The sequence below is a fragment of the Pristiophorus japonicus genome, chromosome 21 (assembly GCF_044704955.1).
Source record: "Pristiophorus japonicus isolate sPriJap1 chromosome 21, sPriJap1.hap1, whole genome shotgun sequence".
In the NCBI taxonomy this organism is placed as follows: Eukaryota; Metazoa; Chordata; class Chondrichthyes; family Pristiophoridae; genus Pristiophorus; species Pristiophorus japonicus.
In genome coordinates this window covers 4,684,806-4,698,401 of record NC_091997.1, presented here as the reverse complement: position 1 = coordinate 4,698,401, position 13,596 = coordinate 4,684,806, and the positions used below count along the sequence as shown (strand labels likewise).

Here is a 13,596-nt window from a genome sequence, read left to right as displayed (position 1 = left end):
CTCCCCTTTGAAACATAAGAAGCCACAAAGAAAGTCGGGCAGATTGGGCCTTTTTTCAGTCTATCTCTGCCCCTTGCTTCTCCCCCCTGCCAACCCAACTGCTCCTCCTTAATTCGGCTCCAGTGGCAGCAACAAGGCTGGGTGAAGGCTGCTCGCTCTGAGAGACACAGACTGCAGATGACTTGGCAGGACACCCTCGACCAGCTCTGGGCCTGGAAGGCCTGGCTACGGACTGCACCACTTCAGGATGGGTGGCAGCAGTCTCGGATGGCTGGGGTGCAGATTGCGGCAGAGCAAAGTTGAAGTTGTAGGAGCCGGAATGCTGTCATCCTGAGAGAGAAACATAGAAACATAGAAAATAGGTGTAGAAGTAGGCCATTCGGCCCTTCGAGCCTGCACCACCATTCAATAAGATCATGGCTGATCATTCACCCTTTCCTGCTTTCTCTCCATACCCCTTGATTCCTTTAGCCGTAAGGGCCATATCTAACTCCCCCCCTCAATATATCCAATGAACTGGCATCAACAACTCTCTGCGGTAGGGAATTCCACAGGTTAACAACTCTTGAGTGAAGAAGTTTCTCCTCATCTCAGTCCTAAATGGCTTACCCCTTATCCTTAGACTATGTCCCCTGGTTTTGGACTTCCCCAACATCGGGGACATTGTTGCATCTAACCTGTCCAGTCCCGTCAGAATTTCATATGTTTCTATAAGATACCCTCTCATCCTTCTAAATTCCAGTGAATACAGGCCCAGTTGATCCAGTCTCTCCTCATATGTCAGTCCTGCCATCCTGGGAATCAGTCTGGTGAACCTTCGCTGCACTCCCTCAATAGCAAGAACATCCTTCCTCAGATTAGGGGACCAAAACTGAACACAATATTCCAGGTGAGGCCTCATTAAGGCCCTGTACAACTGCAGTGAGACCTCCCTGCTCCTATACGGAAATCCCCTAGCTATGAAGGCCAACATGCCATTTGCCTTCTTCACCGCCTGCTGAACCTGCATGTCAACTTTCAATGACTGATGTACCATGACACTTAGGTCTCGCTGCACCTCCCCATTTCCTAATCTGCCATTCAGATAATTTTCTGCCTTTGTGTTTTTGCCCCCAAAGTGGATAAACTCACATTTATCCACATTATACTGCATCTGCCACGCGTTTGCCCACTCACCTAACCTGCCCAATTCACCCTGCAGCCTTTTAGCGTCCTCCTCACAGCTCATACCGCCACCCAGCTTAGTGTCATCTGCAAACTTGGAGATATTACACTCAATTCCCTCATCCAAATCATTAATATATATTGTAAATAACTGGGGTCCCAGCACTGAGCCCTGCGGTACTCCACTAGTCACTGCCATTCTGAAAAGGACCCATTTATCCCGTCTCTCTGCTTCCTATCTGCCAACCAGTTCTCTATCTACGTCAGTGCATTACCTTTAATTTTGCACACCAATCTCTTGTGTGGGACCTTGTCAAAAGCCTTTTGAAAGTCCAAATACACCACATCCACTGGTTCTCCCTTGTCCACTGTACCAGCTACATCCTCAAAAAATTCTAGAAGATTTGTCAAGCAGGGCAGCACCTTCCATTTCGACCAACACACTGCCATTCCCCCGGGGCAGAGACTCAGCATCTGCTGGAGCACTGATTGCTGGCTTGCTTCGGCAGCGTGAGATCCCCGTTAGACTGGTGAGAACCCAGAGACGTGGCAGCAGTCATCAATCTGAGTCTACATGAGAGCAGACCAAGTTTGGATTCCACCAAGCACTGACCCCATTACAGCACTACGCCATTGCATTGCTTCAGCCTGTGTGGCAATAACTGCTGCCACCTCACCCATGACATGAGACTGGGTCCCCACGGTCTCTCTGCAACGCTGTCATTCTTTGCAAACTGCCACGGTTGGGCTCGAAGGTCTGCTGAGAAACAAACACAATGCATGAGGCGGGTTCCTCCACCCTTATAGCAAGTGCATCCATGCTCTCGGGCACCCTTGCCATTGCACCCAGAAGCTCGCTGTGCATCGCCATTGATCGTCTGGCCACAGCTTCAACTAAGAGGTCCTCTGAGTCCCGCTGGGCAGAACTCGCGCGTGAACTCACGCTCCGGGGAACTGGCCTCGGGGCTTCCCTTTCCCCGTGACATTGCTGCATGCCGCTGGGTCTCAGAGCTTCACCCACATCACACCCATGGAACATGGCCTCCTCCATCGATGTCGTGTCCCCACTCTGAGGCAGCTGGCTGGTCCTCCCCTTCCTCCTCCTCTCCCGCGTCGCTGGCACTCGAAGGCTGAGGGACAGGCTCTTGGGCTGCTTGCTCATTATCTGACAGCATAAAGGCAGAAAAGTGTAGTTAAGTGCAGGAGAGGGGGCAGGAAGGCGGCAAGTAATTGAAACAGCATAGCTATATGTAAAGTGGGAAAGGCTTGTGGGTGTGAGAGAAGTGGTCTGATAGAAGAGCGAGAGGTGATGAAAATACTGCTATTGTCCCCAGGGGGGTGTCGGCTTCTCCCACAGCAACCACACCTAACACTTGTGCCCCGATGACTGCAGCCACTCGCTCCACGAGGACCTCCTGCGCGCAGCTGCTCCCTCCTGTTGTGAGCAAGCTTGGCCTGCAAGAAAAAGCAGAACGTGTGAGTGAGTGTGCAGCTACGTGTTTGTCAGATGTGCCTACCATAGTTGAATAGGTGTTACTGTATGGAAGGTGTCACATGTGGATGTTACTTTCATTAGGTGGGCGCAGTTGGTGAGAGAGTGCTGGGGTGTGGCGACTTATACAGTGTGTGTGGCAGTGAAGATGAGTTAGTCGCATGTTGAGGTTTCTGAAGAAGGTCCTCACCCTGACGACCCAGGTGAGGTCGTTGAATTTTTTTGCGGCATTCCATGGGCGTTCTGGACACCGTGCTTCTGGCTGACACGTGCTGTGCCGCCTCCTTCCATAGATGCTGAAAAACGTTGAGCAGTGGCCTCCTGCCAGTGTGAAGAAACACCATGGCCCGTCACCTCTCCACTGCCTCGACCAGAGCCTCCAGGGCGGCATCAAAAAACCCTCTGTGCTGCCACGGTGCATGGTTGCAAGACCAGTGCACAGGCTGCAATGATGCATCACTGAACCTCCCCTTTAAGAACCGGATGGCGCCATTATGTCCGATGACTCTGATTGGCACGCCTGAACTTCATTAGCGCTGTGACCTTAGCGCCCTGCTTGCCGACTATCACCCTAAGAGAAGTGTGTGTGGCTTGATTTAGCGCTACTCTTCCCTCTTGGGGTGCTAAAACGAAATATCGCAGTCGCCAGCGCTAATTATCGGCAAGCGCAATGGTCGATAACAAATTTTTTAGCCTTAAGCTATGCAAAACACTGGGATAGAAATAAATAATCAACTAATTTACCTGGTGGTCCGGGAAGTTCATAGATTCGTGCTACTGGGCCTCTCCTGGTACGCGCGGGTAGAGGCCCATGTATCCCAGGGATCACGTGGGCCGACCCAACCAATAAAAGGGAATCTCCATTCATACTTATGGGGATTCCGTTTGTACAAAACTCCCATACGTATGAATGGAAATCACTTAAAATATACATGAACACATGAAATAAAAAAATTACATTTAAAATTAATTAAAGTACCATTTAATTAAATATTTTAAACTAAAAAATATATATTTTGACCCTTTTTTTAATGTTTTAACAGGACTAATGAACTTACCTTTTATTGGACAGGGATTTTAAGATATAAATGAGTGATAACATTTTATTTTTCTATTTTTTTAAAACTCACACACTGGTAAAAGAAGGCCTTGCACCTGTTTTACCAGGCCTAAGAATGTCATGGGCATTCGCTGGGCAGAAGTTGGACAAATAGCCCAAGTCTCCGCCTGCGGAGGATTCTTGACCGGTCGCAAGTTCCGGGTTTCAGCGCATGCGCAGTACATGTCTAAACCCGGAACTTGCGGGGCCCCTATGGGCGCACCTTGTACGCACGTAGGGGCCGCAAATTCAACCCCACTAAGTTATACAGTTCAGAATGTTCCAGGTTCGATTTCCTGTCTATGCTGAATTAACTTGTCTCACTTGGGATATCGCTTGCGGTGGAACAATTGGCCTCATTGTGCTAGGTTAAATGCAGGGCGGGGGGGGGGTTAGAGAAACAGCCAAAAGTCAGTCTTGCTCCTTACTGTTGTCCAGTAAATGCACATATGTCAACATTGTGTGACAACAGTATCGGGCTCGGCTGTAATACGATCTGCTGTCAAGTAGCCTGCAGATAGTCCCTGTTCTGCCTTGCATGAAGAGCATCCAAGGTATCAGTGTCCATGGAACCATACTTCAACAATAATCTGTATCTTCAAGGGTAGAAGGGATAAAATTGGTAGGGAGTCTAATTTTTTTTTAAATCATTGAGTAGTTTCTTTGTAACTTTGCTGCCAGCGAAACTTAATTTTAGGTAGAGTCATACAGCACAGATGGAGGTCGTTCGCCCCATCGTGCTTGTGCCGGCTCTTTGGTAGAGCTATCCAATTAGTCCCACTCCCCTGCTCTTCTCCCATAGCCCTGGAATGTTTTCCTTTTCAAGTATTTATTCAATTCCCTTTTGAAAGTTACTATTGAATCTGCTTCTGCCTCCATTTCAGACAGCGCATTCCAGATCATCATAACTCATTGCGTTTAAAAAAAAAAAAAAAAAAAAGTTCTCATCTCCTCTCTGGTTCTTTTGCCAAGTACCTTGAATTTGTGTCTTCTGGTTACCAACCCTCCTGCTCAGTTTCTCCCTATATACTCTTATCAAAACCCATTCAAAATTTTGAACACCTGTCAAATCTCCCCATAACCTCTAAAGTGAACGATCCCAGCTTCTCTAATCTGTCTGCATAACTGGGATGTTGGCAATAATCCTTCATTTCTGTGTTTTTTTATTTTCAGTGACATTTTGCGTATGGATTCAACTAATGCTGATGCCTTGTATGTGCGGGGGCTTTGCCTATACTATGAGGACTGTATTGAAAAGGCTGTGCAGTTCTTTGTTCAGGCTTTAAGGATGGCACCTGATCACGAAAAGGCTCGTCTCGCTTGCAGGGTAGGTACTGATGGCCTTTTGGAGGGGCTGGAGGCTGAAGGTTGCTAATACTCTTGCTATAGTAATTGTTTTTTTTGTAAAAGAGCTTTTCTTTTCCAATGTAGTGACATATTTGAAGTGCTTAAAGTGACTAGAGTTCTTTAAGTGTCAGTCACAGGATGGGCAGGAGGCATCTATCTGTCTTCCTTCCATTTTATCTCTGTGTGCAATTCGGCAATATTTTCTTCATTTTTGTGAAACCTGGATGAAGGGTCAACACCAAGGTTGGAAAGATGAGAGAGAGTGAGATCTATCAAGCAGCAATTATGGAGGGGAAACAGAAAGTTGGATCCTCTCGATTTTCTTTTGCTTGCCAGAGGGCTGCAGTTGGCTCCAGCCGCTGTGAAATGAGGAAGCCATGTGGAATCCTCTATTGAGCTGGAATTTTTTGAAAAACTGAATTGAAACTTGTTTCAATTTTTCAACTCTTTATAATGGTGACATTTTGTGCCTCGAATATTATACGGAGATATTTTGAGATGCTGGTATGTTTTTCCAGATTCTCTTCAGAGAAACCGAGGTAGGTTTTGGTATGCATTGCCTCGGCAAAGCACAGAGTTGGGAATTGGGCGAGGAGGATTGACCGAGCCCCGCTTGATTTTCCTTCTATTAATTAAAAGGCAACAAAAATTGGGTCGGCTCTATTAGAGAGGCAATCTTCCCTGCCAGTTCTCCACTCGGGTTACGTTATAACTGGCAATACAGGCAAAAATCTACCCAGTAATCTCTAAATTAAGAGATGCATTATATCTAAACATAGTAAAATCAGTCTTGATACACTGAATTTGGGTTTTGGACAAACCGATGTTGGAATGTATTCCCGTAAACCAGATGAAAACTAATTGTATTAAACCACAATATTATGCGGCATCCAAGGATTATCCACCACTGAATTTTGTGTATTGTAGCAAGTTGCTGTTATAGTGAATGAATCTTAAGATATTAGAAGCATTGTAACAACGTTATAACCAGGGTCAGTGGAAGGCTTCATGATATCTGCAGATTTAACATGTCTGCAGAAATTTTTATCAGAAATTATGACAATAGGTGTCTTAGTCAGTTCAGTATAAGTTGGGCTATCTGGTTATATTCTGTATATATAACTTTTTAATAAAAAAAAAATCTGTGGCTGCATACAGTAATAAACCAAGTGTTTGGACACCATACACAGGAAGCAGGCTGTATCAGTAGCAACTTGTGCACAGAGGGGTATTTTCTGTGTTTTTAATAAATCCAACCCATAAATAATCTGAATTGGCCAAAAAGTATGTTATCTCTCCCTAGATTATAATTTTTGAGTTTCCAGAAAATGTAATGTGTGTTTACAGAGCACAATGGATTGCTGCCTCAGCCAAGATCTCATTGTGCTGATATACTTTTCATCAGCAGTGCAGCAAGGCAAGGAAGTTAACCGTGCCACAAATTAACCCTGTTTCTAGCCAAAGTGAATGGAAAACCATTTCTGCTTCGGTACATTTCTGAAATGTCATAATTCTGCTGGTTCATGAGTAGTTTCACTATAGCTATTGAGATGGTTCACTGTGAGGATGCAGCTTAGAGGGGTCAACTGTGCAGGAAATATAACCAATTAATGCCTATATTTGTGACCTCTGGGTGGCAAGGTTGGGGGGGGGGGGGGCGGTGGAGATTCCACAAACAAACACTTTAGAATAGTTACACAGGATGATTATTTTCCTTGAATCATATTTGCCACACTGTAAAGTACCCTTGTACATGTATCTTATTCTTATTGACAATTATCCATGAATTTCTGCAATTACTTTCAGCTGCAGTTACTGTTTGTTCCGTAACTGCATGGCTGACTTCACAATATTGGGCCCTGGCAGCATGAATGACAGAAGGTCATCATCATCATCGTAGGCAGTCCCTCGAATCGAGGATGACTTGCTTCCACATCAAAAAGTTCACAGGTGTTTCAATGGTGGACATAAAATTCCAGGTCCGAACTAAATCTTGAAGGGTGGAAGATGGCTGTGCTTGGATTTTTTTTTAACGTGTGGTGACCGTTGCACACCAGCCACCACACGGGCTTGACAGAGCTAGGTCTTGGTCCAGCAGCAAGGATTAACCAAGACGACTGGAGACCAGCCCTGCTGCACAGACCTAGTGTGCACACATAGATGCTACGGCTGCATTGGTGCCTGTTCCTAGTTCCTCAACACTGAAGCAGATGTAGCCTTGAGATAACTAGCTTTTACCATTAATTTCATATGAATGGTCTGAGGGGCTGAAATAAAAACTAGAAATGCACAGCAGGTCAGTCAGCATCTGAAAGAGAACATAAAGGATAATAATTTGGGTGGGGTCCTTCATCGGAACTCTCGAGTGGTTGTACCTGAAACATTAAGCTTTGTCTTTCAGAAACCTGAGAATAGATTGACTGTGGGCCTTTTTAGTGAGGGAATGATGCACGGACACAAAGAGGGTATTTTTTTTTAAAATTACATTTGCATTGTCTTGAACGATTACATTTTTGTAACGGAAAGGAAAATTCTTAATGGTTAAGCATAAATTTCTGATAAGATGTTACTTTGACATGTTTTAACTGAAACAGCAGTGTGGCGCTATTTGTTTTCTTTCTGTAACTAGAATGCTAAAGCTTTACGAGCAAAGAAAGAAGAAGGGAACAGGGCTTTTAAAGAAGGATCCTTTGACAAGGCATATGAACTTTACGCAGAAGCTCTGAAAATAGATCCAAATAACATCAAAACTAATGCTAAATTGTACTGTAATCGAGGAACAGTGGGCTCCAAGGTAAGTTGCTAGTGGTTTTTACTATTGTAAATGTTATTTGTAACAATTATAATCCCCATTAACGGAATTTAGGGATATGGAGATCGGACAGGAAAGTGGAGTTGAGGTAGAAGATTGCTCATGATATTATTGAAAGGCGGAGCAGGCTTGAGGGGCTGAATGGCTTACTACTGCTATTTCTTATGTTCTTTTATGGGTAACTATGTTAGAATAACCCCTGATTTTCCTGATGACTCAAGTTTATCCAGTGATTAGCTAAGTCACACAGACCAAGGCGGCCCCAGATGGTGAGCCCTTGTATCTGCTGCGTTAGGTGATGTTTCAATTGTCCTCTGCTCTCTGGGTTAGGTCGAGAGCCGAAAATCGAGCCAAGTTTCTGCTCCTGATCATTGTCCAGTAATCCATGCTATAAATGCACATCAAGTGAGTATGTGATTGGGCCCATTAGCTGTGATGTTGGCCCCATGACCCACTGTTTAGGCTCACATGACTAGTATGGGATCATGGCAATTGTAACCGTCAAAGAATCATTGCCTGCAGGAGAGGAGGGAGAATAATGAAGGAAAAAAATTCAATTCAGGTAATAAATGAATAGTATGAATAACGTTCTCTTTAAATTTGGAAAGTGTGCTGTGCTTTGAGAGGCTCCAGGATTGCTTTCATATTCAAATTGCAGCTTATGAAGCTTATTGTATGTCTGTAATTGGGATGAAATGGTCACACATGTTTAATGAGGATCTTCAGTTTTCTACATTATCAGTAAAGAAGTTCCAATTATGAAATGTGCCAAATGCATTTAAAAATAGCTTTGTGATTTGAGAGTATTTAAAGAAAGTCTTGTGTTCCAATTCTGAACATTCAGAAATGCAGAACTGTCACGATGTGACATTATTTCTTTGAGAAATGCCATAGTAGCAAATAAAATAGTTTAAAAAAATCCTTATGACATTATTGAACTAGATTAAAGAATACTAAGTTGAGTGGTTGATTGTCAAATATTTTACAGCTCAATAAGATGCAACAAGCAATAGAAGACTGCACAAATGCAATAAAACTTGATGACACATATATCAAGGCTTACATGAGGCGGGCACAGTGGTGAGTAACACGTTTGTTGAATTGAATTTCAGTGTGTGAATGTACATTCGGTTTGACTTATTACATCCACCGGAATTGGATTGGGGCTTTAAATTTCACGTACCACTCTTATGGGCTCCTATCAGACTGGTGGCTTTGGACTCGAAGTAAAAGAACAGTATCTTAATCACTGACACCCAGACCCCAAACGATTTTTTTTTACTGAAAGAAACTGACAGTCATAGAATCATACAGCGCAGTAGGACACCATTCGGCCCATTGTGTCTGTGCAGGCTCTTTGAAAGAGCTATCCAATTAGTTCCACTCCCCTGCTCTTTCCCCATAGCTCTGCAAATTTCTCCTTTTCAAGTATTTATCCAATTCCCTTTTGAAAGTTACTATTGATTCTGCTTCTACCACCATTTCAGGTCGTGCATTCCAGATCATCATAACTCATTCTATGAAAAACTTTCTCCTAATTTCCCCCTGGATTTTATGCCAATTATCTTAAATCTGTGGCCTCTGGTTACCAATGGAAATGGTTTTATCCTTTCTGCTCTATTAACACCCTTCATCATTTTGAACAAGTCTATTTCATCTCCCCCTCCCCCCTTAACCTAAGGAGAACAATCCCAACTTCTCCAGTCTCTCCACATAATCGAAGTCAGTCATCCCTGGTACCATTCTGATAAATCTCCTCTGCAACCTCTCCAAGACCTTCGACTTTTTTTCTAAAGTGTGGTGCCCACAATTGGACACACTACTCTAGCTGAGGCCCAATCAGTGATTTTATAAAGGTTTCCGATAACTTCCTAGCTTTTATACTCTGTCTCTGTTAATAAATCCAAGGATCTGTATGCTTTCTTAACAGCCTTGTCAACTTATCCTGATTGGCCTGTAGTTTACATGGTTTATCCCTCTCCCCTTCTTTTTCAACAGGGGTGTAATATTTGCGCCCCTCCAGTCCTCTGGCACCATTCCAATATCCAAGGATAATTGAAAAAAATTGTGGCCAAAGTCTTTGCTATTTCCACCCTTACTTCACTCAGCAACCTAGAATTCATCCCTTCTGGACTGGTGACTTTTCTACTTTGAGTGCTGCCAGCCTTTTAAGTACCTCCTCTTTATCTATTTCTATCCTATCCAATTTATCTACCTTCTCTTCCTTTACTGTGACATTAGCAGCATCCTCTTAAGTGAAGACAGAGGCAAAGTACTAATTTAGTACCTCAGCTATGCCCTCTGCCTCCACAAGCAGATTTATTTTGTGGTCCTTAATCCTGAACTATATAGTACTGCAGAAAACCTGTAACACTGTTCTAGTTTGTATCTTGATATCTTTTAATCTTCATGGGAATTGATGCCTTTTGATATCAGCAAGAACAAATGTATATTTAACTTGAAAAATGCACCGTATTTCCGAGCCCTGTTTGATGTAACATAAGAACATAATAGGAACAGGAGTAGACCATACGGCCCCTCGAGCCTGTCCCGCCATTCAATAAGATCATGGCTGATCTGATCATGGACTCAGCTCCACTTCCCTGCCCGATCCCCATAATCCCTTATCCCCTTATCGTTTAAGAAACTGTCTATTTCCATCTTAAATTTATTCAGTGTCCCAGCTTCCCCAGCTCTCTGAGGCAGCGAATTCCACTGATTTACAACCCTCTGGAAGAAGAAATTTCTCATCATCTGTGTTTTAAATGGGGTGGCCCCTTACTCTAAGATCATACCTCTAGTTCTAGTCTTCCCCCATCAGTAGAAACATCCTCTCTGCATCCACCTTGTCAAGCCCCCTCATAATCTTATACGTTTCAATAAGATCTTCTGAATTCCAATGAGTAGAGGCCCAACCTACTCGACCTTTCCTCATGTCAACCCTCTCATCTCCGGAATCAACCTTGTGAACCTTCTCTGAACTCAATCCAAAGCAAGTATATCCTTTTTTAAATATGGAAACCAAAACTGCATGCAGTATTCCAGGTGTGGCCTCACCAATACCTTATATAGCTATAGCAAGACTTCCCTGCTTTTATACTCCATCCCCTTTGCAATAAAGGCCAAGATACCTTTGGCCTTCCTGATCACTTGCTGTACCTGCACACCAATCTTTACTGCAGCACTTTGCAATCTTTCTCCATCTAAATAATAACTAGCTCTGATTTTTTTTTTCTGCCGAAGTGCATGACCTCACACTTTCCAACATTATACTCCATTTGCCAAATTTTTGCCCACTCACTAAGCCTGTCTTTGTCCTTTTGCAGAATTTTTTGTGTCCTCCTCACGCATTGCTTTTCCTCCCATCTTTGTGTCGTCAGCAAACTTGGCTACGTTACACTCAGTCCCTTCTTCCAAGTCGTTAATATAGATTGTAAATAGTTGGGGTCCCAGCAATGATCCCTGCGGCACCCCACCAGTTACTGGTTGCCAACCAGAGAATGAACCATTTATCCTGACTCTGTTTTCTGTTAGTTAGCCAATCTTCTATCCATGCTAATATATTACCCCCAACCCCGTGAACTTTTATCTTGTGCAGTAACCTTTTATGTGGCACCTTGTCAAATGCCTTCTGGAAGTCCAAATACACCACATCCACTGGTTCCCCTTTATCCACCCTGTTCGTTACATCCTCAAAGAGCTCCAGCAAATTTGTCAAACATGACTTTCCATGCTTTCATAAATCCATGCTGACTCTGCCTGACCGAATTTTGCTTTTCCAAATGTCCTGCTACTGCTTCTTTAATAATGGACTCCAACATTTTCCCAACCACAGATGTTAGGCTAACTGGTCTATAGTTTCCTGCTTTTTGTCTGCCTCCTTTTTTAACTAGGGGCGTTACATTTGCAGTTTTCCAATCTGCTGGGACCTCTCCAGAATCCACGAAATATTGGTAAATTACAACCAATGCATCCACAATCCCTGCTGCTACTTCTCTTAAGACCCTAGGATGCAAGGTCATGGGGATTTATCTGGCTTTAGTCCCATTATCTTACTGAGTATCACCTCCTTAGTGATTGTGATTGTGTTGGGTTCCTTCCCCCCCCCCCCCATACCCCCTTGACTATCCACTGTTGGAATATTATTAGTGTCCTCTACCGTAAAGACTGATGCAAAATATTTGTTCAGAGTTTCTGCCATCTCCATGTTCCCCGTTACTAATTCCCCGGTCTCATCCTCTAAGGGACCAACATTTACTTTCGCCACTCTTAACCTTTTTAGTGTATAGAGCATTCTCTGTGGGAGGCAGTGCCAATTCCTTGCCAAACTGTCGGTAACACTGAAGGAGGAAAGAAATAGCTTGTTTTATATAGTGCCTTACAATGGCCTCATGATGTTAGAAAACACTTTATATCCAATTCATTACTTTGGATGTGCAATCACCATTACTATGTAAGTACATGTGGCAACTAGTTTTGCGCACAGAGAGGTCCCACAAACAGCAAATGGGATGAATGGGTATTTAAATTATTTTTGGGGTTGATTAAAGCCAGGACACCTCCCTCATCTTGCAGTCATGCTATATAGGATCTTTTACATCCACCTGATCAAGTGTTTAACTTTTCATTGAAAGACATCAACTCTGACGTATCATTTACTTGGTACTGCACTGAATTGTCAGCTTAGGTTATATGTTCAGGTCCTGACGTGCAGCTTGAACCCACGGCCTTCTGTCTTCGAGGCAAAAGTACTACCAATTGTGCCAAGTTCACAGTAATGGAGCTGCAATTGGCTGAGAATGTGAAAGTGAAGATTGGACTGTTCAAGACCCTTCTTTGTAAACACTGGGAATCTGAGAGCACTTTATATGGCTGGCAGAGTTACTTATGTTCAATTTTTACATTTATTTATTTTTACACCCTGTAGTTATATGGATACAGAACAATATGAAGAGGCTGTAAGAGATTATGAGAAAATTTACCAGACAGAAAAAACAAAAGGTAAAATACTAAAACCTTCCAGTGGTTGTTTCTGTAAAGGCCATGTTGGTGTAAAACTTCAAAATTAAACAATGTTTCGCAAAAAAATATTTGTTCCACAAAGCAAGCAGAATCCATCTTTTATTTGTTGATGTTCTTTGGTTACATTACTTGGACTGCATTATTTTGATGGTGTATGAAGTGAAGTTGCGTATGGTATCGTGTGATAGCCAGTGAGTTTGAGTGGTTTGTGTTGCAGGCAACCTTGGAGGCTGCTTCTGGTGGTAGTAGCCTTATTGTGTACTGCTGCACTTACCCAATGAATTTTGGTTGTGTTCGAGCTATGTGATTTACCTAATTTCAGGTATGTCCCGCTCTCCCAGCGGATCAGGAACAGAACCTGTCATGTTTCTCTCGTCGCCAAAGTATGTTTTCTCATTAAATTATCAGCACTGCTTGATTTATTTTTTTGCGGGAGGGTTTAGACTAGAACCTGGTGTTCCCTAAAGTACAGGTCATCAAATGGGTGGGAGGGAAGTCGCTGTTAGAGTATTCTGAATGCAGTGGATTTTGTTGGGCTGAGTTTTATGTTTTTATAAAATTGCATAACCGAACTTTTAGGTTTCTCTGACTTAGGCTATTCGAATTTCTTTATCTCTAAAGTTGGCTTACATATTGGGTTAATAACTTCTCAACACTGCA

The 13,596-nt window shown here is 43.2% G+C and overlaps 1 protein-coding gene across 2 annotated transcripts in view; it reads left to right on the top strand.

Annotated features, from left to right (window-relative positions):
- Positions 1-13,596, top strand: part of dnajc7 (DnaJ (Hsp40) homolog, subfamily C, member 7) — a 52,221-nt gene that overhangs the window by 26,078 nt on the left and 12,547 nt on the right. For both annotated transcript variants that reach the window (XM_070864307.1, XM_070864308.1), the window contains exons 7-10: positions 4,929-5,082; positions 7,732-7,896; positions 8,903-8,994; positions 12,842-12,915. In XM_070864307.1, the coding sequence (XP_070720408.1) occupies positions 4,929-5,082; positions 7,732-7,896; positions 8,903-8,994; positions 12,842-12,915 (485 nt within the window). The remainder of the gene's footprint in view (positions 1-4,928; positions 5,083-7,731; positions 7,897-8,902; positions 8,995-12,841; positions 12,916-13,596) is intronic.